At 46.3% G+C, this 27,173-nt stretch overlaps 1 protein-coding gene across 3 annotated transcripts in view; it reads right to left on the bottom strand.

Annotated features, from left to right (window-relative positions):
• The window catches only part of USP13 (ubiquitin specific peptidase 13), a 116,439-nt gene extending 90,092 nt beyond the window's left edge, over positions 1-26,347 (bottom strand). Inside the window, exon 1 of one of the 3 annotated variants that reach the window (XM_088452445.1) lies at positions 26,131-26,347. In XM_088452445.1, the coding sequence (XP_088308571.1) occupies positions 26,131-26,241 (111 nt within the window). In that variant the 5' untranslated portion in view covers positions 26,242-26,347. Of the gene's footprint in view, positions 1-9,264; positions 9,369-26,126 lie in introns of those variants that run through there. The other 2 variants (XM_088452444.1, XM_088452443.1) reach the window with 2 other exon arrangements.
• Positions 26,348-27,173: the final 826 nt, after the last annotated feature.

The raw sequence follows: 27,173 nt of genomic DNA, 5'->3' as shown, positions 1-27,173 counted from the left end.
CTATGGATGGCTTTTAGCTGCTCCTCCATCCGGTGAAGCATATACAGGGTTGAGTTCCACCTCGTTACCACTTCTTGCTTCAGTTGATGGCAGGGCAAATTAAACTGCTCTTGCAGGTGCTGCAATCTCCTGCACGCTGTTGCTGAATGCCGAAACTGTCCCGAAATTTTTCGGGCCACAGACAGCATCTCCTGCACGCCCCTGTCGTTTTTTAAAAAACCCTGCACCACTAAGTTTATTGTGTGAGCAAAACAGGGGATGTGTTGGAATTCACCCAGCTGTAATGCTTTCACTATATTTGTAGCATTGTCAGAAATCACAAATCCTGAGGAGAGTCCAAGTGGGGTAAGCCATGTTTCTATGACATCTCTTAGTTTTTCTAAGAGGTTGTCAGCGGTATGCCTCTTATTGAATCCGGTGATGCACAGAGTTGCCTGCCTCTGAATGAGCTGGTTTGTTTGTTAGATACTGCTGCTGCTGAAGGCGATTCACCCACCCAGTGGGCCATCACAGTCATGTAATCTGTAGTTTGTCCACTACCGCTTGTCCACATATCTGTGGTTAAGTGGACAGTGGGTACAATAGCATTTTGTAGACCAATAATTAGGTTCTGTTTAACGTCCTGGTACAGCCGAGGAATGGCTTTTCGGGTAAAATGAAACCGAGATGGAATTTGGTACCGGGGACACATGACCTCAATTAGCTGTGTAAATCCCACTGCATTAATTGAGGATATTGGACGCAGATCTAATATTAGCATAGCTGTCATGGCGTCAGTGATCCGCTGTGCGACAGGGTGAGAGCTGTCATACTTGCTTCCCCTTGCAAGAGATTCTTTAACAGTCAATTGTTTTTTTGGTATACTACTAGTAGTCTTCTTGGTCCACTTCTGGGATGAAGATCCACCACCAGCAGCAGCAGCAGGCCTAGCGCTCAAAGATTCAGTTTCTTCTGAGGTGTCCTGGAAATTGGAGGAGTCACCGTGACTTAGCACTAACAAATTGGATGTTGTACTACCACTGATCATTCCTCAGGATATTGAGGAGGAAGGTGTTGTCGGCGGAGATTGCAGGTGCTGGGATTTAGTAGAGAGAAGGCATCTAGCTAATGCTGGACTGCTTGTTGTTATTTTTTTTGCAGTAGTTTCTGTTATCAAACACCTGTCATGAGCTTGCTGCAGATGACGTAATAGCGTAGAGGTTCCTAGATGCTTAACGTCCCTACCTCTACTAACTGTGGTCTCACAGAGGCTACAAATGGCTTGACAAACGTTGTCAGGGTTTGGGTAAAAGTAATTCCACACAAAAGATGTGGATTTGTTGGTTCTATGCCCAGGCATGGCAATGGCCTTCTTATCTTGGCCAAGAGCTGCTTCCACTGGTGCCTGACTTATACAAATGATATCCTCATCCTCAACATCCTCATTAGTGCCAGCATCAGCTGCACATATATTCCTCTCATCCTCCTGCAATTCCACGGTGGCATCCTCAATTTCTATGTCCTCGGCAATGCTGCTCATCCCCACAACTACAGATGGAAAAGAAACTGTGGAGGGCGGCTTCTCTGAAAGGTCAGGCTTACACATAGAAATGCCTCTCGTGGACCCACTTAGACTCTCCTCAGGGATTTCTGACATTTGTGTTTCAAAAAACACAGTTTGTTCTACTGCCTTATTGGTTTTAAATGCTTTCACACTTCTATAGTCTGATTGAAAAGGTCTTTTATCATCACGAGAGGCACAAGATGCCTCACTGACAGTTGCAGAACCACCACTCAGAAATAAAGGGCAAAGCCTTAGTCTTTCCTTGCCGCTACGTGTGGTGAATGGTATGTTGCCAATTTTCTGCAATAGTAGTAGTCTTTAGAGGTTTTTTTTTTGTCTTTACCCCTGTGAAATCTACATTTTTTGATTTCAGGTTCCCTAAGTTTTTAAAGCCTCTACGCCCTTGAGCATCAGCTTTAGATGAAAGTGATGGACTTCCAGCTGCTGCAATGCTAGCATTTACATGTTGTTTCTGCTCTCCTCTCGGTTCATTCTCGTGATCCATATTACTTTATCACTATGAACTGGAGTCACGGAGCTTGTATACACACAGTGGGCTATGCCCTTTCACGGAGCTTGTATAATAGACACAGTGGGCTTATGCCCTGTCACAGAGCTTGTATAATACTCAGTGGGCTTATGCCCTGTCACGGAGCTTGTATAATACACTCAGTGGGCTATGCCCTGTCACGGAGCTTGTATAATAGACACAGTGGGCTATGCCCTGTCACGGAGCTTGTATAATACTCAGTGGGCTTATGCCGTCACGGAGCTTGTATAATAGACACAGTGGGCTATGCCCTGTCACGGAGCTTGTATAATACTCAGTGGGCTTATGCCCTGTCACAGAGCTTGTATAATAGACACAGTGGGCTTATGCTCTGTAACGGAGCTTGTATAATACACTCAGTGGGCTATGCCCTGTCACGGAGCTTGTATACACTCAGTGGGCTAAGCACAGTCACGGAGCTTGTATAATACACTCAGTGGGCTATGCCCTGTCAGTTGTCAGTCACGGAGCTTGTATAATACAGTGAGTACACATACACACAGTGGGCTTATTATGCCCAGTCACGGAGCACACACAAAGGGCTTGTGCCCAGTAAAGTCACAGAGTGGCAAGAACACTGCCTACTCTAATCTATCTAACACTAGCACAGACAGCGCACTACCTAACTACCTAACTACGCGTCACAAGCTAAATGGCGCCGACTGCCGGACGCCGCGCCTTTTTATAGATGCCGAACGTCACCCGGCTCTCGCGAGAATCCGACGCCGGACAGGTGACGTTCGGCCTCGAGGTGGAATACGAGTCAGGCGGGAACACCCGAACTTGCGTTCGGGTGGACTCGGATTCCACCTGTTCGGAGTGGTTCGGATTCCTCAGAATCCGAACCGCTCATCACTACTTCACACCACTGGTAGCAGGGACGTGTAGGCAGAGCCTCCCCTGTCATACTCCTGAGATTTGATATAAAAATGATTAGAATAATAAATTTATATTTATAACATCTTCTTTGTTTATAATGCAGCAACAGCTCAGCCTCGCTTCTGTGTAGTCAGACACCGACTGCAGAGCTGGGGGCGGGGCCACACCATGGGCAGTAACTTGCACAAAAAGAGAGCTAATAGAGGCATGTCTCTGAGTATGGGGGGGGGGGGGCGTGCCTTGAGCACTGATAGACATTTTGGATGTGTCATGTGACCAGGAAGTGCACTGCAGTGTTTAGAAATCGGAGCTCAGCCAGCAGCAGCATGAGAAGACCGTGACGCAGGTAGGAGAATCAATGGACACTGAAGCTTAGTGTAGTGAGGGGAAAAATACAGTGAGTAGGGGGTGAGACAGGAATGGGCGGCCGGCGGTTTGATTCCCGTCAGCGGCAGGCCGACAACAGCAGAGTTCCGAGCAGCGGAAGCCCGACAGCGCTGGAAATCCCGATCGTGGATAGGTGAGTATCTACTAACCTAACCCCCCTAACCCTCCTTAGGGGTGCCTAACCCTAACTTCTCCCCCAAGTGCCTAACCCTAATCCCCCCTCTAAGTGCCTAACCCTAACCACCCCCTTCCCCGCTGCCTAAACCTAAGTCCCTCGGGGGGGTGCCTAACCCTAAGTCCCCCCCGGGGGTGTCTAACCCTAACCCTCCCTCCCCCTAGCCTAACCCTAACCCTCCCGGGGGGGTGCCTAACCCTAAGTCCCCCCCAGGAGCCCTAAACCTAACCCTCCCCCCCCGCGGCTGTCCGCTCGCGGCGCCCAGCATCCCTACGATCGGGATGCCGGGCGCCGGTCTTCCGGCGTCGGGGAAATGCGGGCGTCTATATCTAGACGCCCGGCATTTCACCCTTGCCGGGATATGACAGTCAGGAAGCCGGCTGCCGGTATTTAGGCAGTCGGCTTCCCGATTGCTTCCCGTGAGACAGGCTCCCAGCACTCAGCTCCATCTCCATGTGTGCCTCCCCAGGCACTGACCTCACCGCACATCACTGACTGGTAGTAAGCTTATTCCTAAGCAAACATGCTCCACTATAAATGTACTCTTTCATCTCCCAATTGTCCTCTTCGGAAGCAAAATATATTTCACTTCCGTAACAGCCAACCAGTCTTCTAACCTCATATGTGTTTCTCTGCCCACCAATGCTTACTGCAAACATAAATTCAACACCATTTGAAAAGATATATCCTCATGCCAGATCCTGCACAACTAACCTTCTGCTACACTCCCAATGGCCACCAGCTAATTTGCTCTAGTAACAGAGGGCAAAGGGGTCTATTTAATAAGTAGAAATATAGGGCCAAATGTAATAGGGTGCCAGTTTTAGTAACAGTACAAACTCGCACTTTCTCGCACTTTTGAAAAGTGCGAGTTTGTACTGAAACTCGCAAATTCAATAGCCTGCGAACTTTTCAGATCGAGGCTACTGCATTTGCGAGTTTAGGACTATCTAAACTGACACCTTTTAATGCAAGTAGCATTAAAAGGTGCGAATTTTAGAGAAGCCATCACAGATCAGCGAGATCCGTGATGGCTTCTGTGTGTGTTTAAAAAAGAAAATGTGCACCCCCCCTCCCCAAAAGCATAACCAGCCCCGGGCTTTATAAAGCCTGTTCTGGTTCTAAAAATACAGGGGGCAAAATGCGTAGTGGGCCCCTGTATATTAAGAACCAGCACAGGGCTTTGTTGAGCTGGTTCTGGAAAATCAGGGGACAAAACGAGTAGGGGTCCCCTGAAAATTCCAGAACCAGCACCGAACTCTGTCTAGCGGGGGGATAATGCCACAGCCAGGGAAAACCTTTCACCGGTTTCCCCGGCCAAAGCATTATCCCTGACTGCTAGTCTGTCCAGGCCGGATCCCTGGGGAGTTGGGTACCCCCCCAATAAAGGGGTACCCCTCTCCAGGGCACCCCAGGCCTAGATTGATAGCCCGGGGCTATCCCCGGCACCCTATGGCCATGGGTGCCGGGTTGATAGTGTTAGTGTAAAGTGTCAAAATAAAGTTTCCATATTGTCTTTAGTTGTAGAACCACAAGTACCAGCAAGCCTCCCCTGCATGCTGGTATTTGGAGAACCACAAATACCAGCATTCGGGGGCATTACGGGCCCGCTGGCACTTGTAGTTCCACAATTAAAGAAATACGTAAATAAACAAACATACACCGTGAAAGTAAAATTTTAATAAAACATACATGCACACTCACACATACTCACCTAGTATCCGGCCTGGAATTTTCAGGGGACCCCTACTCGTTTTGTCCCCTGAATTTCCAGAACCAGCTCAACAAAGCCATGTGCTGGTTCTTAATGTACAGGGGCCCCCTACGCATTTTGGCCCCTGTATTTTAATATTTGGGGACTTTTGGTAATCTTTTTTTTGCGAGTCTGAAACAGACACCCTATTACATTGGGCGAGTTGATTGTTTTCAATGTGAAAACATCTGGATGCGAGTTTGAGAATGGGGTGTTTAAAACTCGCATTTTTCAGAGTTACTAAGTGAACAGACACCCTATTACAATGGAGAGTTGTGAAAAATTGCGAATTTAGCACCAAACTCGCAATTTACCAAAACAGACACCCTATTACATTTGGCCCATAGTATCTCTCCAGCATTTTAGCTGGAGAAAGCCATGCTTTCATTTTCTCTGTATTTAGTTCCATGAAAAGTGCAGAGAAATAACTGATTTATCCGTGTTTTCATTTCTCCTGTCACATTCCTGCAGTCCCCATTGGATATAATGCAGGAACCAGATTTAGATAGATGAGAGAAGTGAAGCTTCCCACTTCAATACATCTTAATTGCTGCAGCAAGACTGGTGCTCCTCTGGTCTTGCTGCTCCACATACACTGCCCCTCTATGCAAATCCTTACACTGGCGCCCATTGTCCTCCAGAATTAATTCCAAATTACTTACCATCACCTCTAATGAGCGCAGTTCTTATTTCACTTTTGTTTTCCATGCCTGCATTTATTTTGTCTGTCTGTAGTATGTTTGAAGGGAACACCTCTTTAAAATTTACGAAAATATTTATACACACTGAATTGTCAAAAGTCATCGATTAGCAGTGTTTAAAGGTAATGGTAGGTGGTGTCAACGTACTGTGAGGTCTTGTAAAAGCCCAGACCTGCATCAGTTGTAATCTGGCATCTTGTGAGTCAGTTTGAACATCAGCTAGGCTGCTCATGGCAAGACTACGTGAATTATTGGAGTTAGAATGGGGTATGATAGTGGGTGCACGACGGATGGGACATTCCATTTCCAAAGTTGTGTACACATTCAACATTCCTCGATATACATTGTCACGTATGTACCTGGAATACCTCATGGAAGGCATAACCACAAACTATGGACAGTGCAGTGGCCGACCACAAGTACTTAATGATAATGACCAGCTGCACCTGACCCGAATTGTCCGTGATAACAAACAAGGAACACTTGCTCAAATCACATTCACATTCAATGCAGGAGGTACCAGACACATATCCAGCAGATCAGTGCAGCATTCGTTAGCTTTTGTGGGATATGAGAGCAGAAGACTCACCAGAGTGCACTTGTTAACACTACGACACCAGACAGCGCCTCACCTGGGCTCGTGATGTCGATAACTGGACCTTGGAGGACTGGAAACATGTGACGTGATGAGTCACGGTTCCATTTGTTTCAGGCTGATGGTAGGGCTCAGGTGTCGCAGACTACATGAGGCCATGAACTCCTGTTGTTAACAAGGCACCATGGAGGCTGGCGGTGGATCCATAATGGTGTGGGGTGTGTTCAAGTGGCATAGATTAGGTCCACTTATCCACCTGAACACATCATTGACCGGTAACCACTACATTGCTTGATGACCATTTGCAGCCCTTCATGGACTTCATGAACCCCCAACAACGATGGAATATTCCAGCAGGATAATTCAATGTGTCATTGGTCCCAAGTTGTCCAGAATTGGTTTGAGGATTATTCTGGAGAGGTCTGACGAATGGTGTGGCCACCACGTTCACCCGACATGAACCCAATCAAGCATTTATGGGACATGGTGGAGAGGTTCATTCGCACCCAAGATCCTGTACCTACAAATATCAGGGAGCTGTGGGATGGCATGGGTCAACATCTTTCCAGAGGTCTTCCGTCCACATGTGGAATCAATCGATGCTGCACTTTGCTGGGCTGAAGGGGGTCCTACATGATACTAGGCACATATCCCATGACGTATGTCACTTCAGTGTTTATATATACCTCATAGATGTTATATCTGCAAACACTTATCAGGCCATCATAATCTACAAAGTCCTTTTTTGGTACTTCTGGGTGGTAAAAGTAAAAGACGAGTCAGTCGTGCTCTATTGTCAGTAGATTGGTGTTTGAAGAATCCTGTTTATGGCTGTGATTTCTTACAGATCTTGTTATATTTACTTGTGTGACTCACAGTCTGCTTCTTAATAATAATCCACTAGACATGGCAACATGGAAAGCAGCATGACAGGTGTACACTAGGCATATGAGGAGTAAATCAACATGTATGAATTAACTATGTAGTTGCTAAATCAAAATATTCACCAGGACTGCTATAAAATATAGATGATGGGAACCCTTCTCTGCATGTCCAGCCAGGGCTGGCCCTAGCCAAAATTTTTTTGATAAGCGAATATATTTTTGGGCGCCCCTAAGCATATTGTTGCGCGCACCCAAAATTATTAAGGGGCCGTGGTCTCATGGAAAAAGCCATACCCACGAGCCACACCCCATTTTTGTCATACTGGATGCATGCCCAGCACTCCGGGATCTGCTGGGCATGCCCCGGTCCCTCTCTCCAGTGAATAGATGCGGCGTGCATGCGTATTGCATTTATTCACCGCTTGCTCAAAGCAGCTACCCGCCTTTTGATGTTGTTTTTTACCGATTATACATATGGCTACTATGCAGGTGTATAGAAATCACCCATTGTAGCACACACCAGTCAGATGTTGTCTTGCATACCCACAGCAGTCATTCATTGTCTCACATGCACACACACACAGCAGTCACCCATTCTCTCTCTCTCTCTCTCTTACTCTCACACACGTTTACATATAGAGACATACACACACACAGGTTTACATAAAGAGACATACAGGGTTACACACACACACACACACACACAGGCAGGGTAACACACAGAGAGTGGAGGACAAACTGTAAGCAATATGTTCCCCTGTAGTCACACCCTCTCTCACCTTGATGTGGAGCTTCTAGTAGTTCCTCCATGTTGCCTGAAGCCCTGGACTGAGGAGTTTAAGAACAAGACTGTGTAGCTCCGCCCCTGCCCAAGTCAGAGGAGCATGGCTCCTCCAATCAGGGCTCACCACACACTCCTCTGACCCCCGGGGTGTCTCACCATAGAGAGAAGCAGCAGTAAGGAGCTGCCTCATGTGAGTAAAGTATGCCGGAGCACCGTTATCTCTCCTTCCCTGACAGAAAGGTATACGAGGACCTGGCCCCCTAGGACTTTGCGCCTGCCTGCCACCCCATAACATCCACTGTCGGGCTGCTGGGATGGCAGCTCCCTCCTCACTGTGGCGATCTACGCGGCCGCGTACCCGGCGTAATGGTTGGGCCTGCCCTGTGTCGGCATGTTTGCAGACAGGGATATCCTTCTCTGCACTAAGAAGATATACAAAGATCTTCCAAACTAAAATCAGAGCTGCACCTACAACACTGCTGAATAATAATATTATTATTATTATTATGTCTTGAAGTCAATATTCGGATGACTCTGCTGGGGGCAAAAGTAATTTTTTATTAACATAAAAAAACTTTTCCCCACTGATTTTATTTAACGTCACATCTAGAAGTTTTGCAAAGTATTTGGAAATAAATGCATGAAAAACCTGAGTAGCAGCAAACTCAATTATATTAGACTAGGTAGTAGTCCGTCAAAATGACGGGACATTGCTGTGCACTCGAAAAGTCCACTTTAAGCACTCAAATGGGTCACTTTTCGGTCATTTCTGCTCACCAACTCGGGGGGCTGCAAGTAGAAATGTCAGCGCCGGCAGCTGTATTCACCCAAACGGAGCAGCAATTGAATTGCTCCGTCGGGCGCCATCGAGTGGCCACCGGCGAACAACACACTTGAATTCCCCCCCATAGAGGTGGGAAGCAGCATTAGCTTTTTATACATATAGATTTGCTTTTTAAATGCAACTTCATGTCACAACATTGTTGAGATAAAAAAAAAAAAAAAATGTTGACCTGCAGATATCGAATATATTTTTCTCTCCAGATTTATTTAATACCAATGACATTTCTCCACAGCAATATTAGCTGGTGACTGGTAGCTGTAAGCGTTCTCTAACTGCTTCTGTCAAAAATAGAAAAAAGAAATATTTTTTTTTTATACATACAGTATATATTTTTATCTTTGAACAAAGAAATGCTTTATTTAATGAAAAAAAAATTTACTCCTGTACTGAATCTCTACTATCGCCATCCTGGGATGGCCATAACGATAGCAAGACGGAGGCAATACTCGTACCACCACTGTTCTTGTTAAACAGCCTTCAGAGAACAAATGCAGAGATAATAGAAATGGTAGGGAGGGCCCTGCTCATAAGAGAGCTTACAGGGGAAACAAGAGGAGCAAGCGTAATTGGAGATTGGGACAGATGTGAGGGCGCAGAGCGTGAGTAGAATAGGTATGGTAAACTGTAAAAAGTGGTGGGTTTTACGAAAGCGTTCAAAGATTTGAAGGCCGGGTCTGATTGGGTCATACTTGCCTACTCTCCCAGAATGCCGGGAGGCTGTCGGAACCCCCGTACCCCCCAGCAAGAATGTTGGCAAGTATGGATGGATGAGAGCGAGGTGGTTGTCAGAGATGGGGTGAACCTTTGTGCAGGTCAGGGGAAGATCATAGAGGGTATGATAGTGTTTCAAGATAAGAGTTAAGATGCTTTGTTAAATTATACCTTATTGTGGTGTCAAAACAAATATTAACAATTGAACAGATCTAAAAATTTGGGATAGGAAAAAACTTATGTGGCTATATTTACTATACAGAGTGTTGCAAAGCCAGCATGTCTTCATCGTTTTCGGTTGCTGAATTTAATGGTTAAATTATATACAATATTAAACATGCCTAGTTTTGTAATCCATATAAATGCGCCTTTAAATCTAGCATCCGAAACCAGTGAAGACGCAGCGGCTTTGACAAGTGCCACATAGTAAATCTAGCCCATTGTTTCCCAGGATTCATTGCAAGTTTGTTCACAGGGAAATAGGTTAGGGATGGCCATTGACCATCGATTGATTGCTAATGATGGTCAATTGTTTTGCCATGGTTCTCCACCATCAATGGCAAACAAGGCGGCAATGCGTTGAATTTTGTTTCCAGTCCACCCCGGGGCACGGAGCTTGGCTCTGCCTCCCAGCACTCTGCCCATCCCCATTAGTTCCACCCCCTTCCCAGATTGGCCTACAGCCTAAAGTGGGAAAACCCTTCAATTGGTGAAACCATCAATGGTTTCCGGTTAATGGTTTCATGCCATCAATGCAAAGTACCATGGAGTTCACACACATGCAAGCTCCATGGTGACCATCGATGATCACCCCTAACATAGGTTCAACGACATTTTCCTTTGCTCCTTTTTTGTTATGCTTTTTCTATGCTATACGTATTACATTGTGTTTCTACGTTTAATGTAAAATAAACTTTATTTACAGTATTATACAATTTTTTCCATATATTCTTTGTTTGAATGAAATAAATAAAATTGTGAAAAATTATTTTAGTACAGCTCCATGTGCATAAGTTTTGTGATCCTTTAAGTAGCCTTGTTTGGCAATGAACTATTCCCAGTAATTTTGCCCCTATGTTTTTAATTAGTTACTTGTTCCATGTGCTTAGTGCTGATGTTTTTGTAATGAGGTCAAGTGACAGATATGTATTTCAGAGTACCAATATTCTAAAAGTAGCATGTGACTAATGTGTGTTTTTTTTGTCTTTTAACTAGTAGTCTTCATTTTGAAGATTACAGGATACCATTTCGGGATGGGTACAGGATGCCGGCGCTTGGGATCCTGCCGGCAACCCGTCAGGGTTAGGATATCCACACCTGTCGGTAGATACCCTAACCTTCTCCCTACCCTAAGTCTCTCTCCCCGATGCCTGAACCTAACCTCCACCCCTTGTGCCTAAACCTGATCTTCCCCTTCCCACACCCTACACCTAACCCTCCACCTAGTGCCTAACCTCTAACGCTAACCTTCCCCCTAACTCCACTACTTATCTTCTGGATTCAGGCGGTCGGGATGCTGGCATCAGGATTATGGTCCTGGCATTCTGACCGCCGGAATCCCCGCAGTTGGGATACTGACTGCATCCCGCCATTATCTTATATATAAAATTCATTGGTCTGTTTGTTTGTCTGTCTGGTTATGCATTCGGACACCCCTACATCAATTAGGATGAAACAAACGCGAGGTGGTCCAGTTGGATCCTGGCCAGGTTTTGGGGACTTTCGGGTAATGGTTGGACCTCCAGTTTGTTTACGCTGGCCAGAACTTTGAGCATTACACTGGATGGATTCGGATGAAAATATCACAGCATGGTAACATTGGATCTCAGAAGACATTCTAGGGGGTTGAGGTCCCAGTTGGACCTCCCAATGGTATATGCTGGGCAGAATTTTGACGCGGGGGGAGCTGGGCAGAACTTTGACCTGGGGAGCCTATTCTGGACCTTAAACTGGATGGATTATGGATGAAAAATTCAGAGAGGGGTGGCAATTGGTCTGGGAGTGGATGGGGTCCAGGTCGGACCTCAGGGCGGAGTGCGCTGGGAAGAACTTTGACCCAGGGAGCCTGTTCTAGGCCTTCCACTGGATGGCTATGGACGACATCACATAATTTGGACAAAAAATTCACAGAGTGGTAATATTGGATCCCAGAAGACATACTAGGGGATTGAGGTCCCTGAAGGACCTCCTGTTGGTGTACGCTGGGCAGAACTTTGACCCGGGTAGCCTGTTCTGGGCCTCCCCATGGATGAAAACTTCACAAAGGAGTGGCAATTGGACTGGGATGCCTAATGGAGTGGTTGGGGTCCCGGTTGGACCTCACAACAAAGTGTGCTGGGCAGAAATTTGACACAGGGAACCTGTTCTGGGCATTCCATTTGATGGATTTGGATGGCATCACATAATACAACTTATAATAACTTAATTTAAACCCTAGTAACGCCGGGTACTTCAGCTAGTTAAAAATATTTCTACAATGTGTGTTAATTGCTTATTAGATATGTCTTTAAAATACATATATTTTAATATGTGCTATTTTTATATATTACTAAAATTTTTGATAGAAAAATGAAGGAAATGATACAGAAGAGAAAGAGGATAAACAGGTATGGAGAGGAAGAACACAATTTACCAGTTATACAACATGATATATTAAAGAAAAACCACAAGAAGGTTTACAAAAACTAACAGACTTGTATCCCATGTTATGCAAACAATGATATACCAGGTATCAATCTTATAAGTGAAGAAGATGCCAAGGCAGGTATATTTATCAAACCTTCGCTATCGAGAAAGGGGGGGAATTCAATTAAGAGGCAATAAGCTGTTTTTTCTGGGAAAAAATCCCTATTTTAAAAGGTAAAAATGTCGGGACTTGGGGCCTGATTCAGAGCCGGACGCTATTTGCGCTCGCTCGTTCAGAAAAAGGGGCCAGCTATTTATATTGAGCGCTCGCTCTTTGCGGTCTGTTGACGCCTCTATGTCTGAGCGAGTGAACGAAACATGCGCTCGCTATTTTGTAAAGACGCCCCCTGGCCGCTCGCATCATACATCATCTCCGCTATTTATTTGATTAATTGAGTACATCGAAAGGCGTCTGAACTGCTCGCAGTGCTTGTGGTAGGATTTTCCTACCGCAATCATGCGAACAGTTCAGGCTAAGAAACAACCAAGTGACGTGGTCGATGACACGCTGCTTTGTTAATTATGCACACCCTTAAAACGCCCGTTTTGACCGTTTGGCACGCCTGCGTTCGGATCTCCACTCCCCGTTTTCAAGCACCTTCCCCTGTTACCACCCACAAACGCCTCATCCTGTCACTCAAATTAGCAGGCACTCGCTATTTGGCGAGCGCTCGATTTCCGATCGCACTGACTGGTTGGCGCATGCGCATTACGACCCATACGCATGTGCAGATGTGCGAACATCGCTCGGAGCGAACGAGCGGCCGCTTACGAACGGCTCTGAATCAGGCCCCTGGTTCAGAACCACTGGTACACCCTCCTTAATGACTAATTAAGCAAAATATTTTTTTTATTTAGCTTAACTTGGCCAATAATGACATGTAATTTTTGGGGTGAAAATGTGCAAAGTACCGGAAAATGGGTTAATTGTTCAACCCATGAATTTCCCAGGTCTCAGTCCCTGGTACAGAACAGGGCCGTGGGACCCGAGACTTCGACCCGGGTCATTTGCATTCACACATAGCAAAAGCCCGGTTCCATGTGCATACACGTGCAAAAACCCGGGTTTTTGAACTATGGCCCCGATTCAGTACCAATCGAAAGTGCAACCAAGGATGCACATCGAGCGATTGCGTATAAGCCACACTGCGCATGCGTAGCAATCGCACAGAGGAGGTGTTGACGGGGGAGTGGTCGGAGAAACGCAGATGTGCCTATTCGTTTGAACGCCATTTCCTGGGCGTGCATAATTTAGCTACTGTGATTGCATACGCAGCTTGAGAGCCCACTGCGTGCGAGGTCTGCAGTGTCTTCAGCTGATCAGACCTGCTGTAAATGCTGCGTGAGTGGCCGATGCACATTGATGGTATTGATGTTTACGCAGAAGAGAGAGATTGGACGGATATGAGAAAGCAGCAGTGGGCGTCTATTTTGAATGAGCTTTGGCAACCATTCGCATATTTTAGCAGCTGCGTTCCATATGCATTCGCACTTGCGATCTGTGCTGAATCAGGCTCTAAGTGTGAAAGGGGGTATAAGATTGCAGGCGGCTGTTAGAGGTGTATTTTGAAGTAGTTTTTTTTGTGGCTTAAAATGACACAAATATTCTTACAAGCATTTTTATGCACCCCAAATATAAGTAAAGTATTATTAAACAGAAAAAATCCTGCTTTCTATCATGTTTTCACTGTTTGAGAAAAATGCTTATAACAGTCATTTGTCACAATTTAAGAACCACCAAATACTTTTATTATGGCCACTAACAGACTAAGGGGTCTATTTACTAAGCAATGTTAAGAGACAAAGTGAAATGAGATAAGGTACCAGCCAATCAGCTCCTAACTGCCATGTCACAGGCTGTGTTTGAAAAATGACAGTTAGGAGCTGGTTGGCTGGTACCTTTTCTCCTTTCACTTTTTCTCCTAACACCGCTTAGTAAATAGACCCCTTATACTGTTATCTTTTGTCTTTTTGGGGGTACAGGCAAATTTCCCCATTTTCACCTATATTTATCAAATGTAAAACCAGCAAGAATTATTGGGTGTAACACTTATGACCCATTTCCTAATTGGATTGCACAATAAGTTAATACTCGTATGCAGGCGTTAATTTATCACGAATATCACTAGATAATTTCACTTAACACCCATGAAAACGTATCACTTTCGCCTCTAATTGAATTTCCCCCCAAAGTGGAGAAGTTGCCCAGAACAACCAATCAGCTTCTAACTGTCATTTTATAGACTGTGCTAGATTCAAAAATAGTTAGAAGCTGATTGGTTGCTATGGACAACTTCCACTCTGTCTTTCTCCAAGGCTTGATACATCTCCCCTATATACTTTTTACATCACCACTTATGTATCTTAGGGCCCCATTTAATAACGTGTTATATGCTTGTCATCACTTGTTACTAATCTTAAATGGTGCTCCAACCAATCAGCTCCTGTCATTTTGCAGGCTGTGGTCCCCATTTATCAATGAAGCATAACCCCTTTAGCGCTCGCTAAAGGGGTTATGCCACCCTTTCAGGATTTAACAAACAGCGGTAATCTAAGATTACCGCTGGTTGTCAAGCAACGCTCTTGCCATCTTTTAGACGTGGGTGACTCTTATATCGTTCAGTGTATATGTACCAAAAAACCAATGATTTGTGCTCCCGCAGGTCGTTAACGATGTTTACTGTCGTGCAAACATGTAGGCCAATCTGACAATATCGTCAGAAAGTGCCTGTTCAGGGATGTGGCAGGATGACGTCACTGAACGATATCGTTAACGATATTGTTCAGTGTGTACACCCAATATCTTTCACCAATATCGCTCATACAGTACATCGTCTAGTGCAGTGATTTTCAACCTTTTTCAACTTGAGGCACACTACGCATGACTTTAAAATTGCCAAGACACATAATCCGGCAATACGGCGTGTGCGACCTATAAAAAAAACATACATATTGGCTCCCACATAAAAAAAACGCACTACATTGGCCTTCACAGGAATAAAACACACTACATTGGCCTCAACAGGAATAAAACACACTACATTGGCCTTCACAGGAATAAAACACACTACAGTGGCCTTCACAGGAATAAAACACACTATATTGGCCTCCACAGGAATAAAACACACTACATTGGCCTCCACAGGAATAAAACGCACTACATTGGCCTCCACAGGAATAAAACACTATACTTTGGCCTCCACAGGAATAAAACTCACATCCATTGGCCCCAGAGAAATAAAACACACTACATTGGCCCCAGGGGCGTACTAGGGTCCGAGCACCCCTGGAAAACTAAGGGACAGCCACGCCCCCCCCCCCCCCCCCCCACCCCCCTCAATATTTTCAGAATTACACTCTGTGAAGGGGAAGGGGTCACTGGGTGCAGCCGTACAGTCCCTGCTCTGGTTCACTTCCCTTTGTTATTTTGCTCCCCCCTTCTCCCCATCTGTGTTATTGTCCCCTCTTCTCCCATCTGTGTGATTGTGCTCCCCCTCCTCATAATTGTTATTGTGTCCCCCCCTTCTTTCCATCTTGTTATTGTGCTACCCCCCTTCCTGTTCTGTGTTATTGTGTCCTCCCTCCTCTCCATCTGTGTGTTTGTGCCCCCCCTCCTCATCTGTGTTATTATCCCCCCTCCTCACGATCTGTGTTGTTGTGCTCACCCCCCCTCCTCATCTATGTTATTGTGCACGTCCCCTTCTCCTCAACTGTGCTATTGTACTCCCCCCTCCTTCCCTTCGGTGTCTGTTCTGCTCTCTTCCACCTCCTCCCAATCAGTGTCTGTTCTGCTCTCCCTCCTCCTCATAGGTGTCTGTTCTGCTGTCTCCCCCCCATCGCTGTCCGTTATTCTGCTTTCCCCTCTCCCCCTCTCGTACCCATCAGTGTCCGTTATGGTTTGTCCCCCATTCACTTACCTTACCAGCTTCTTCATGTCCCCGTCTTCTCGGTTCCTCCTCCACGGCGGGCACTCTCCGCAGGTCTTCGAAGGGATGGGGGAGTGGCCAGGCAGACAGACAACGCGGCATGCGTGACCTGTGATGTCACACCGCCGCCTCTACGCATGGTCCGGGCACGTCTAAGCCTCCCAGAGGAGCTCAGCGGCAGCGCTGCCCGGTCCATCCTAAAATGTGACCGGCAGCGGGCTGTCACGCTGTGGCACACTAAACAACCACCCATGGCTAGTGTGCCATGGCACAGCGGTTGAAAACCGCTGATCTAGTGTGTATGAGCCTTAAGGCTTAGGGAACCATTTATCATTGAATATTTGAGGTGAAATCCCCGAAAACACCCGTCTTCCGGGGGTTTACCTCAAATATTAAGTATCCCCCTGATGTATTAAGGAGGGACCGCAGCAGGGGTCTCCGATACCTGCTGTGATCCCTTCATTCCCGCAGGCAGCCACACCACAGGTTTCTATGGGTGATGCGGTGCTGCCAGATTTACCAATATCCGGAATGCAATGACAGTTAGGCGCTGGTTGGTTGTCACTTTATCTCCATCCAAGGCTTGTAAATAGACCCCATAGACACCACTGTAAAGTGAAAGGAGCAGATTGGTTGGTACTTCATCTCCATGGCTTAGCACATAGACCCCTTTATCTCTCACAATGCTCTCTCTCCAAACTTTCATGAATACCTCTCTATATGTATAGGAGAATCCTATCATCATAAACGTGTATGTATGGGACAACACAGGTCATGCATGCCAACACCTGGAAGTGTAGGCAGATCTCCCACATCCTGCCCGCTTCCTAGTGAAGGGGAGATTTAATGGTGAATTTGCAGGTTTGCAAGGAGGGGGTGGGGATAAACATTGTGATTTCATCAATTAGCCCCGCCCCCTTATCGCAGACCCACAAATTGTGGCTTTCCCGAGAAAGGGGTGGGGCCTAACTGCATCACCGGTCCGGCCCCGCTCCCGAACCGCCTGCAGCAGCAGCTGTCCGGGCTGCTCCCGGGAAGGATATATACAAAGTCGGTAAGTATGAAAATGTAAGCACTCCAGTTACCACATACAAATATATGTACGTAAGAGCAAGCGATCAATCAATTCCAAGCATCACATTATGATTGCTATACATCCCGCAAATTCCCGCATGCATACTAGTGTTAGTAATGCCTGTATGCACCTACAAATGCAATTAAAAAAGGACAGCCCTTCCGAAAACAACTGTCCCTTGCGAAGAGGTGGCTTCCGGGTTTATGCACACGCCTACGCATGAGCCGCAGTGAACACTGGGAGGGATCTATTGGATCCCTCCCAGGGAAGAATGTGAAAAGACCACCATAGGCTTCTATTAGGCAATGCCTATCAATTACAAGCTCCAGAAATTTTCACTTTCCGGAGCTTAGTACATATGGGGAATGTGGTCAAAACCCTAAAAACAGCAATGTTTGGAGCTTCGGCCGCATTTTCACTTTTCCCGCCCATAAAAAAATAGCAATTACATCAGAAGAGCAAATGTAAAGAAACCTTTCCATGAGAACAAGGGGAGAGGACAGGAGACAGGAGGAAGAGAGGCGTCATACAGCTGGGGTATAGAACAAACCGAGATAACGGGGGTGCTGAGAGACAATTGGATGGGGCATATGTAGCGTGAAGAGGACGGGACGGGTTAGGCAAATGTGAGGAGGAGAGTATTAAGGGAGCATTTTAAAACCTTGGGGGTGGGGGGAAGAGTTTGGTCAGGTAGTAAGAGTGTGGAGCAGCCTAGGTAACGTCCTGCAAGTGGAAATGTGATGTGGTGCTAGGAGAGGAGGATATGGGAAAGTCATCGGACAGAACAAAGTGGGTGAGTACAGATTACTTCATCACAAGGTTGGAGGGGATGTAGTTTAAATCCCGGCGTGCGGTATCCCTATGTCAGTCAGAATCCTGGCGCCGGCATCCCAACAGTAAGTAGCGGGGTTAGGGGGAGGGTTAGGCAATAGGGGGGGGGGAGGGTTAGGTTTAGGCACTAGGGACAGTGGTTAGATTTAGGGTGTGGGAAGGGAGGGCTAGGTTTAGGGGTAGGATACTTACCGACAGGTGTCGGTCTCCTAACCTTGTCGGGATGCCGGCATCCGGATTCTGACCGCCGGGATCCCGAGCGCCAGCATCCCGTACCCAACCCTGTTGGAGATGTAGGAAGTGCTGTAAAGGGTAGGTGAGGGTAAGCAATTCAAAATGTATTCCGATGGGAAAGAGGAGCCAGTGTAATGTTTTGCTAAGAGGCAGCAGAAGGAGGGAGATTCGTCCTGACTCTGTATTCAGGACAGATGGGTGAAGGCATGCCAGAGAGGAGGAGATTGCAGTACTCAAGGCAGGAAGTGATTAGAGAGTAGGCAAGGGTCTTAGTGGCATCCAGAAGATGAAAGTGCAAACCTTGGCCATATACGAAGATGGAGGCAACAGAAATGCACCAGGGAAGTGAAGAGAGGGCACAAGTGAAGTTGAGGGAAGAGTCATTGATAACCCCTAGGTAGCGTTCATAGGGAACAAAATACTATCATTCTGATTCCATGCTAAAAGCAGTTTACCTTTAGCTAATTGTAGGTTAAGATCCATCATGCATGCCATGAGAATAGTGGCAGGTAACATTCTGTATCACTGTTTACAGGCATACAGGTTGTCCGACCAATGTAGCGCATCATAGACCCTGCCTCGTTTCCCGTTGCAATGCATAGCAAAGTGATCCAATGCAACAAACCTGTAAATCCTTATTTTGCAAGCGCAGACTGGAGAGGACGCACACGTGTACTCTCCGAAAGTGCTGGTCAGGTTTCGTGGGGCTGGATTAGGACCGGTAGCCTGCCAAAGAGGAGAATCCCTTACACTTTCCCCACTCCGATGGTTACTTCATAATCAGAATACCATTCTGAGATGGCATTATGTTTTTCGTATACATGCCTAACCTCTCGAAACATCTGGAAGACTCCCGAATCTTGGGTAGGGTCACTCACCCGGACTTCCTGAAAAGTAGGTATGTCTCCCGGAACCTCCTCGGGGCCACCCGATGCCACCCACTTCCCAAGTGAAGCGCAGCATGGCTGACATGCTGCTACTGTTTGGAGGCGGGGAGGAGGCAGCACTGGGCTGCTAGAAACTGGGGCGTCTCGGGGTGCTGAGGCCGGGGTCTACATCGTAGGATGCAGATTTCCTGGCCTCGCAAGTGGCCAGGAGCTGGCCAGGCTGAGTAAGCTTCGGCTAAAGCAGCAACCAGTAACCAGTGATCTGAAGCAGCGTCTACAGAGGCTGCACTCAGATCGCAGATGGATGCAGAACGTGTCTATTTCCTACAGGCACCTCCTGCTGCATTCTAATTGGATGGCATTGTATAGCCGCTTTCCTGCGGTTGTGCAATACAATCCACATCTGAATCTGGCCCTGGGTGATCAAGTCCCTGCCAAGCCAGCTTCACTAGGGAAGTGATAGACAACTATGGGCATAACCCAATGCACTTCATTTCATAAACATGCATACAGCTGGACAACAAATTGGGTTTAGCTTATACTACAAAGGTAAACTACCATAATTCACATAAATGCATAAATACACCTAGTGCATTCTACAAAACTGGACTTTAAAACATACAATTTGCTAAAAATCATGACTAGATCCCAGTGAGTAAGTGCTGGGGGCGATGTCCATGCAGTGCCATACTTTGCGACATCATACAGCAGGGAGTAGGGCCATGATTGTAAGCTCCTAGGAGCAGGGTCCTCCTCCCCAATGTCTCAGAGCCTTCTTCTCTAGCACTTCTATGACAGCCTTCACCTTCAGAGCTGTACTGTGTATGGAGAATTGTGTTGCTAATTGTTACTTGTGTTTGGTTTATATTTTAGTTACTGTATTGTAATGTAATGTTCTGTGTACGCTTTACTGTATGTATGGCGCTGCGGACCATTTGTGGCGCCTTATAAATAAAATGTAATAATAACAATAATAATGATCGCACGATATGTAGAAAGTGGTGTCACTAGGCCTCATGTCCGGCATTTCATTAGATAAGGTGGTGCAGGTGTGGCCTGTTCTTCCGGGAGAACTTTCAGAAATGTATGAGTCTCCCAGACATTGGGCCTGAGTCAGAGTTGTACGCAAATGCATTCGTGAATTGTGGCACTTAGCAATTGCTAATAGTGTTCATTCTAGCTCCGGCGGCAGGCAGGGCACCGGAGCTAGAGAGGGCACCTTTGTGCGCGTGCCTCAGGCGCGCGTGCGTCCGACAAGGGGGCGTGGCCATTGAAAAGGGGCCGTGTCTATAAGACACGTCCCATTTTCATCACTCTTGGGGGCGTGCCCGGCACTTACGGACACGCCGGGCAGCCCCCAAGCGCTGCAGACAGGGAGAATAGATGCCAGGCGCATGCGCCCGGCGTCTATTCTCCGGCGGTGACCGTGTCACTGCACATTTCTCCACACACGGGGCACTGCGACCCGTGGGTGAAGACGGCACCCGCAGGCTGTGAGCACAGGGCGCTTTTTGCCCTCCTTCTGGAGGGCAGGGTACTTTTTGCCCTCCAGAAGGAGGGCAGGGCGCGGCGCCGCGCCCCGCTAAAACAGCTTAGCGGGAACGCTAGCTAAAATATGCAAAAATGCATTAGCCTGCGGAATTTGTATTGAGGTCCCCACCGAGCCCTCGACTGTGCGCACAAATGTAACATTGGACCCAGATCTTGAAAACATTGACTCCTCGAGTGAGTCTATGCTCACTCGGAATGGCCGCAGTAACTGAGACGCTGGAGCTTTGTTCTCTGCATGCACAATCGCAGACACTGGCTAGTACACGCACAGGAAATGGCCCTGACACGCCTGCATTTTGGCCTAAATTCCCTGTAACCACCCACAAAAGTATTTTAAGTATGACTTACATGCAACTGGTAAAATCCACAAATACAACTCTACTGTAATACTGGGTACGCACTATGATGACAGATCAGTCTACAGACCAATCTGCCGTCAGAGCGACCGATTGGTAAGCCATACATACTTACCAATCGGCCAGTCGATATATCTGGGCTGACATCACAACTAGGCAGGCAATTAAATTAGCCCGCACATTTGAAATTTAAGTGTCGGGGTCACTGCGGCAAGTGTACGGACGGGTGGCGTGTCGCCTGTACACACAGCCAGATGCAACGATATGTCTTCCAAATATGTCAGCATCGGCTGTGCTGCGGGGTCGACCTGATATGTCTGTGAACAACATTGTTTACAGACATATCGTGTATACACACACTCCGATGCGCTTGTGTGTACCCAGCATTAGTCTCCTCAGTGCAGACCAATTATATTCTTTTTATTTAATAGTCTAACAGACACAACATTAGTTTTACTGACGGTGACATGGTTGCCTATTAGGTGACTCCTGGCATATAGCGAGAGCTCCCAAACTCCCAGGAAGGTAGTCTATCCCCACTGATCCCTGCATAGCTTTCAGTGCACATATGTGATGACATGGGATGTAGTTATGAGACCGGCAGCTCAATCCTGACATCGGAATCCCGGCAAGGGATTTAACATAGGCGTCGAAATGCTGAAGCCAAAGTAAATCATGATGCCGGAACGCAGAGGATGCCAGCCCAAATTAAGGTAAGTCTGGGGCGCCCTTAGCATTAGACACGGGGGGAGGGTTAGGATTAGAGAGTCTACCAGGGTTAGGGTTAGGTTTGGGGGGGGAGGGTTAGGGTTAGGCACCCCTAGGGGGGAGGGTTAGGGTTAGGCACCCCCCAGGAGGGTTAGGTTTAGGGAGCGGTAAGAGGGGGTTAGGGATAGGCAGCCCCGGGGGGAGGTTAGGGACCACTAAGGGAGGGTTAGGGTACTTCATCCTGTCGGGCATCAGCTGTCGGGATTTGAACCGGCGGCTAAACTTTACCTTCAGCCGCTGGTATTTCATTCCCTTTCCGATGACATGACGTCGTAAAAGTCCAGCACAACACAGGTGTCCTAGCCAATACGTGCATATATTACAGAACAGCAAGAACAATCATGAGCACAAGGCATGTGTTATAAGCAGAGCTGTGCGCAGACCCTCATGTTATGGTTCTCTTTTTAAATTATTGTCATGTTTTGGTTTTGGCAAAACCACCCTCAACTGTTTTTGTTCAGTTTTGGGTTTTTATTTATTTAAAACTTGATAAAAAAAATTGCTAAAATCATGTAACTTGGGGCCTGATTCATTATGATCGCAACTGCGTTTACGCACGCAGTCCCACTGCGAAAATTTTCTAATGATTGCTTTCGCAATGCCGTCGCAGCCCAACATGAGGATGCCCACTTCACCTTACACACATCCGTAATACTTGGCAAGTCTGCGAAATCTTTGGTAACATCGAGTACCATCGTACGCCTCACGCACACTTATTTAGAAATTGATAACCTCATTGCACGGCCACACTGCGTAACAGCGTTCAAACACACTGGCATGCCTGCGTTTCACCGCCCCCCCGTCCCGTCCCGTCACCACCCCCAAACGCTCACTTCCTGTCAATCACTCTGCGATGGGGCTGCGTAGCCAATGCGATCGCAGTAGAGCTTTCATGCACGCACACTGCGATACATACACATTCACAGAATGCAACAACCGCCCATCTGCATGCGTAATCGCAGTTGCGATCGGTAATGAATGAGGCCCTTAGACATGTTTTTGTTCCTAACGTTTTATTAACATAAATAACATTAATTTGCAGTAATTTCCAGTCAATTTTGACCACCTCGCAGCACATGAAATCACTTAGGAAGGAACTTAAATGCAACCTAAAACTCAGAACCCCAAAGTGATCTGAGCCAGGCCTCGGTTTGACTCGGAACCCAAAAGTTCGAGTTTGTTCGATTTTCAGCAAAACCCAACCACAAATCTCTTCTAAGCAATTTTTCTTTGTTGTTTTATACCGACGGATGAGATGCCGGCTGTCAGTACACAAACAGCGGCATCCTGATGGTTCGAATCCCGACAGGGGAACGGTGAGTACTGTTCTATTCCCGTCCTATTTACCCCCTAACCCTCCTTTTTTGTACCCTCATACTAACCCTCCCTAACCCTCCTGGTAAGTGCCTAATCCTAACTCTCCCCCCTTGGTGCCATACCCTAACCTCCCCCCGACGTTGCCTGAACCTAACCCCCTCCCCCACCATGTCCGGACCCTAACCCTAACTTCCCCCCTCCCGCAGCCTAAGTCCCCCTGGAGTGCCTGAATCTAACTGTTTACACCTGGGCTGGTGTTGCTAGACACACCAATGGGAGGTACCAGGTATACCCATGGGTGGAGAAGACACTCTCCTTGGGCAGAGGAAGTTGCACATTAGGTGTTATTGTACTTTGGCAAATCAAAACAAAAGTAGGCAAGTATTGTTCAGTCAACAAAATGGCCTCACTAGTGTGTAGGTGACCAGTGCCCTTTAAATAATACATAAACAATGTGTTCACTGTCACAGCATTCCTTCTTTTTCTTAATACTGAATTAAGATCAATGGCCTTTCATTTGGCTCACTGTACAGGCCTCTTCAAATTGCTGGATTTCACTGGGTGGGTAAACTGCTGCCTGACACTTGAGACCTGAGGAGTATGGATAAAAATAACTTCTGCAGCAGTCGTGATGAACGCCAGGCAGCTGAGTCACTTTTAAAATGGACTTGGGTTGTTTAACACAGCACTCATATAATTATTATATAGTGATTCAATCTATTTGCACAATTAAATTCAGTAAAAAAAAAAATATACTATTTATTCTTTTCAACTACAGAATAAAAAAATTTACCAAATAATTATTCAAAAATCTGTTACATTTAAAAACTAGCATTCACTACATGAAAGGGTACGAGTTTAAAAAGGCTTCTAAAATGTAGAAAGTTCTAGATGTCCCATTAATGGCTTTGGGGGCATATATATAAAAGCTTGATGTGAGATAATATTGTGAAATATAGATCACCAACCAACCAGTTCCAAACTATCATTTTTTAAACACAGCCTGCAAAATGTAAGTTAGAAGCTGATTGGTTGGTGATATATATCTCACATCAAGCTTTGATACATATGCCTCCAATAGTAGTAGTTACATTAAGTTTTGCTTTGGAGCAGATGTCTGAATATTTCTATTGACCAAAGATTAATGTAAACATGGACATTTGTCCTAAATGACATTTATTATGTATGGACAACATAGTAAATCTCTGGACAAAGATACCAAACCGTTCCTATGCAGCCATAATGCTAGCTCACAAAACACAAAGTAGATATGACATAAGCCGGCACAATTCAGAGGCGATAAAGTGGTGCTCCTGATTAATAGAGCAATAATGTGGAAGAATACAGAAAGCTAACAATTCCCACAGCAATTCCTTATCATGTTGTTGGTAAAGGGAAGTTTTGGACAAAACTTCCAGTGATCGGTGACAAGTTAGCCTATGAGCATAATCATGCTCCTCTATACCCCCCTTCCTTTATCATTTTTATATTGGAACACATATAGTATTAAAAAAAGGCTACATAGCAAAATTAATAACTTGGATAAAGCACTTAATAAAAACACCAAAAACAAATTTATGCTGTCCAATAACTGTGCTAATTTCACATGCAGACATGTTTATTTACTGGTCATGTGACTGTCATTTCACAGCGAGCATGTAACATTGTAGAACTTTTTGATTTAAATACAGCTAAGGGGTCTATGTACTAATAATCGCAGAACTGCCGTGATTATTAACGATTTTCATTTTTGATGAAAATCCCCGTTATGTACAAAGGGAAACTCACAGGGACAGCGGTTGTGGTAACCGTTGTCCCTGCAAGTTATATCCCCGGCAAAACGTAGAAGTCTTTCACAGAAGTTAAAGATCTCTGGGGGAAGCGAACACTGCGCATGTGCACAGCGCCAGCTTCCCGAGCCGGCCGGGGTCAGATGGTAGGAGACTGCGATCTGAAGTGCTAACTAGCACTTTGCTCTTCTGTGAAATCTTCTGCATTGTGCCAGTAGTACATGGGTACAATACATCAAATTATACAGCATCTGTAGTTTCTACATAGTTTTATTTAAGAAACAGCTTCATACATAGGCCCCTTAATCCTTTATTATGCTTTATGTTTACACAGGAATGACCCATTGAGTCAGGTGGTTTCCTAACATTGTATAAAAACCGGCTGTCGACACACTTTGAGCTTCCCTACCTTACCTCTACCAAGGTCAGGGAAGGAACAACAAGCAGCACCCCTTTGATAACGGGCAGCTCACCTGTAATAAGGAGCAGCACACTTGTGGCAAGGGGCAGCTCACCTGTAATAAGGGGCGGCACACTTGTAATAAGGGGCAGCTCACCTGTAATAAGGGGCGGCACACCTGTGACAACGGATAGCACACATGTAATAAGGAGCAGCACACCTGTGATATGTAACATCGGGTGTTATTACTGGGTAGGTGACTGCAACACCCACCACGTGGAGAAAGCTCAGCACTCACACACCGCCGGTGGGGTCACTGATCACACCACGGAAATTAATTAATGAGCAGCCGTGGCGATGGTGGAGGACCGTCCTATTAGAGGCTGCACATCTCCCTACACGTGTGATTTCACTACAAAAAGCAAAACAAATGCATGCGGGGAGAGAGCTGTGCCGGGAGGAGGGGAACGGGGACCACAGATCACACATAGGGGACTCACTCACAGGGGACTCATAGGAGAAGGCGCACTCCGTCTTGTAGACCCTGTCCCCTGACTTGGGCACCCTGATGGTGGGCATGTAAGGGACCAGCAGCTCTCCCAGGTCTGCAGCCATCTTCACATTCCTGCTACTCCCAAACAATGCTGGGACTCTGCGGCCAACGGCCCAGGCATGGGAGGGCAGGACAGATGAGGCTATTTTAATCCAATAGCAGATCACACCAGCTCTGGGTCCTGCTGCTGGAAGGCAGAGGGAGGGGGTAGGTGCTGCCAGGGATGGCTATTTATAGATTGCTAACTCTTATGTATTTTTTTTCTTAATAGAACTGTAATAGCAGGAATTTATATGTGCCCATCTTCACTAATACATGTTAGCGTTTATTAACTGACTACCAAATGCTACCAACGACACTATACATTGTGTTGTAAAGTAAGTTAGGCACTTTATTATAGGGACTACCTTTCTACATAATGTTAAAAGTTAATTATATACCACGCACATATTCCACAGCACTTCACAGAGAATATTTCAGTCATTCCAATCAGTCCCAATGAGCTTATCTATATTCCCTATCACATGGATACACACATACACATTACGCAATAGGGCTAATCTTTTTTAGCATCTGGAAGAACACAGCAAAACCTGGAATAAACCCACACATGCATGGGGAGAACATACACACTCCATACAGATGAGCCATGACCCAGATTTGAACTCTTAACCTCATGCTGTGAGGCAGTAACTCTAACCACTACAGCATCTGTGCCATCGTAAAAGCGCAGGGCTCTGGGCGGCACCGTCACTGCCCCACAGTCCCTGGTATTTGCTAGCAGGGTACCTGAACCAGCACCCTGCAGCCAGTATCACAATGGCAGTGCCACCCGTAGCGACTAGAAGATGCTGCTGGCACTGCTGCACTAAAGGGTGCTGGCGTCCCTGCCCCCTTTGCGTATGATGTCATGCGCAAAGGGAGTGGGGGCGAAACAGAGAGTTGTTAAACCCTATTATGGCCCTGGGTGTAAAATACAACATGTTTGATAAGA

This window comes from Taudactylus pleione, unplaced genomic scaffold (assembly GCF_031769625.1).
Source record: "Taudactylus pleione unplaced genomic scaffold, aTauple2 ptg000037l, whole genome shotgun sequence".
In the NCBI taxonomy this organism is placed as follows: Eukaryota; Metazoa; Chordata; class Amphibia; order Anura; family Myobatrachidae; genus Taudactylus; species Taudactylus pleione.
This window is presented reverse-complemented; position numbering and strand designations above follow the sequence as displayed.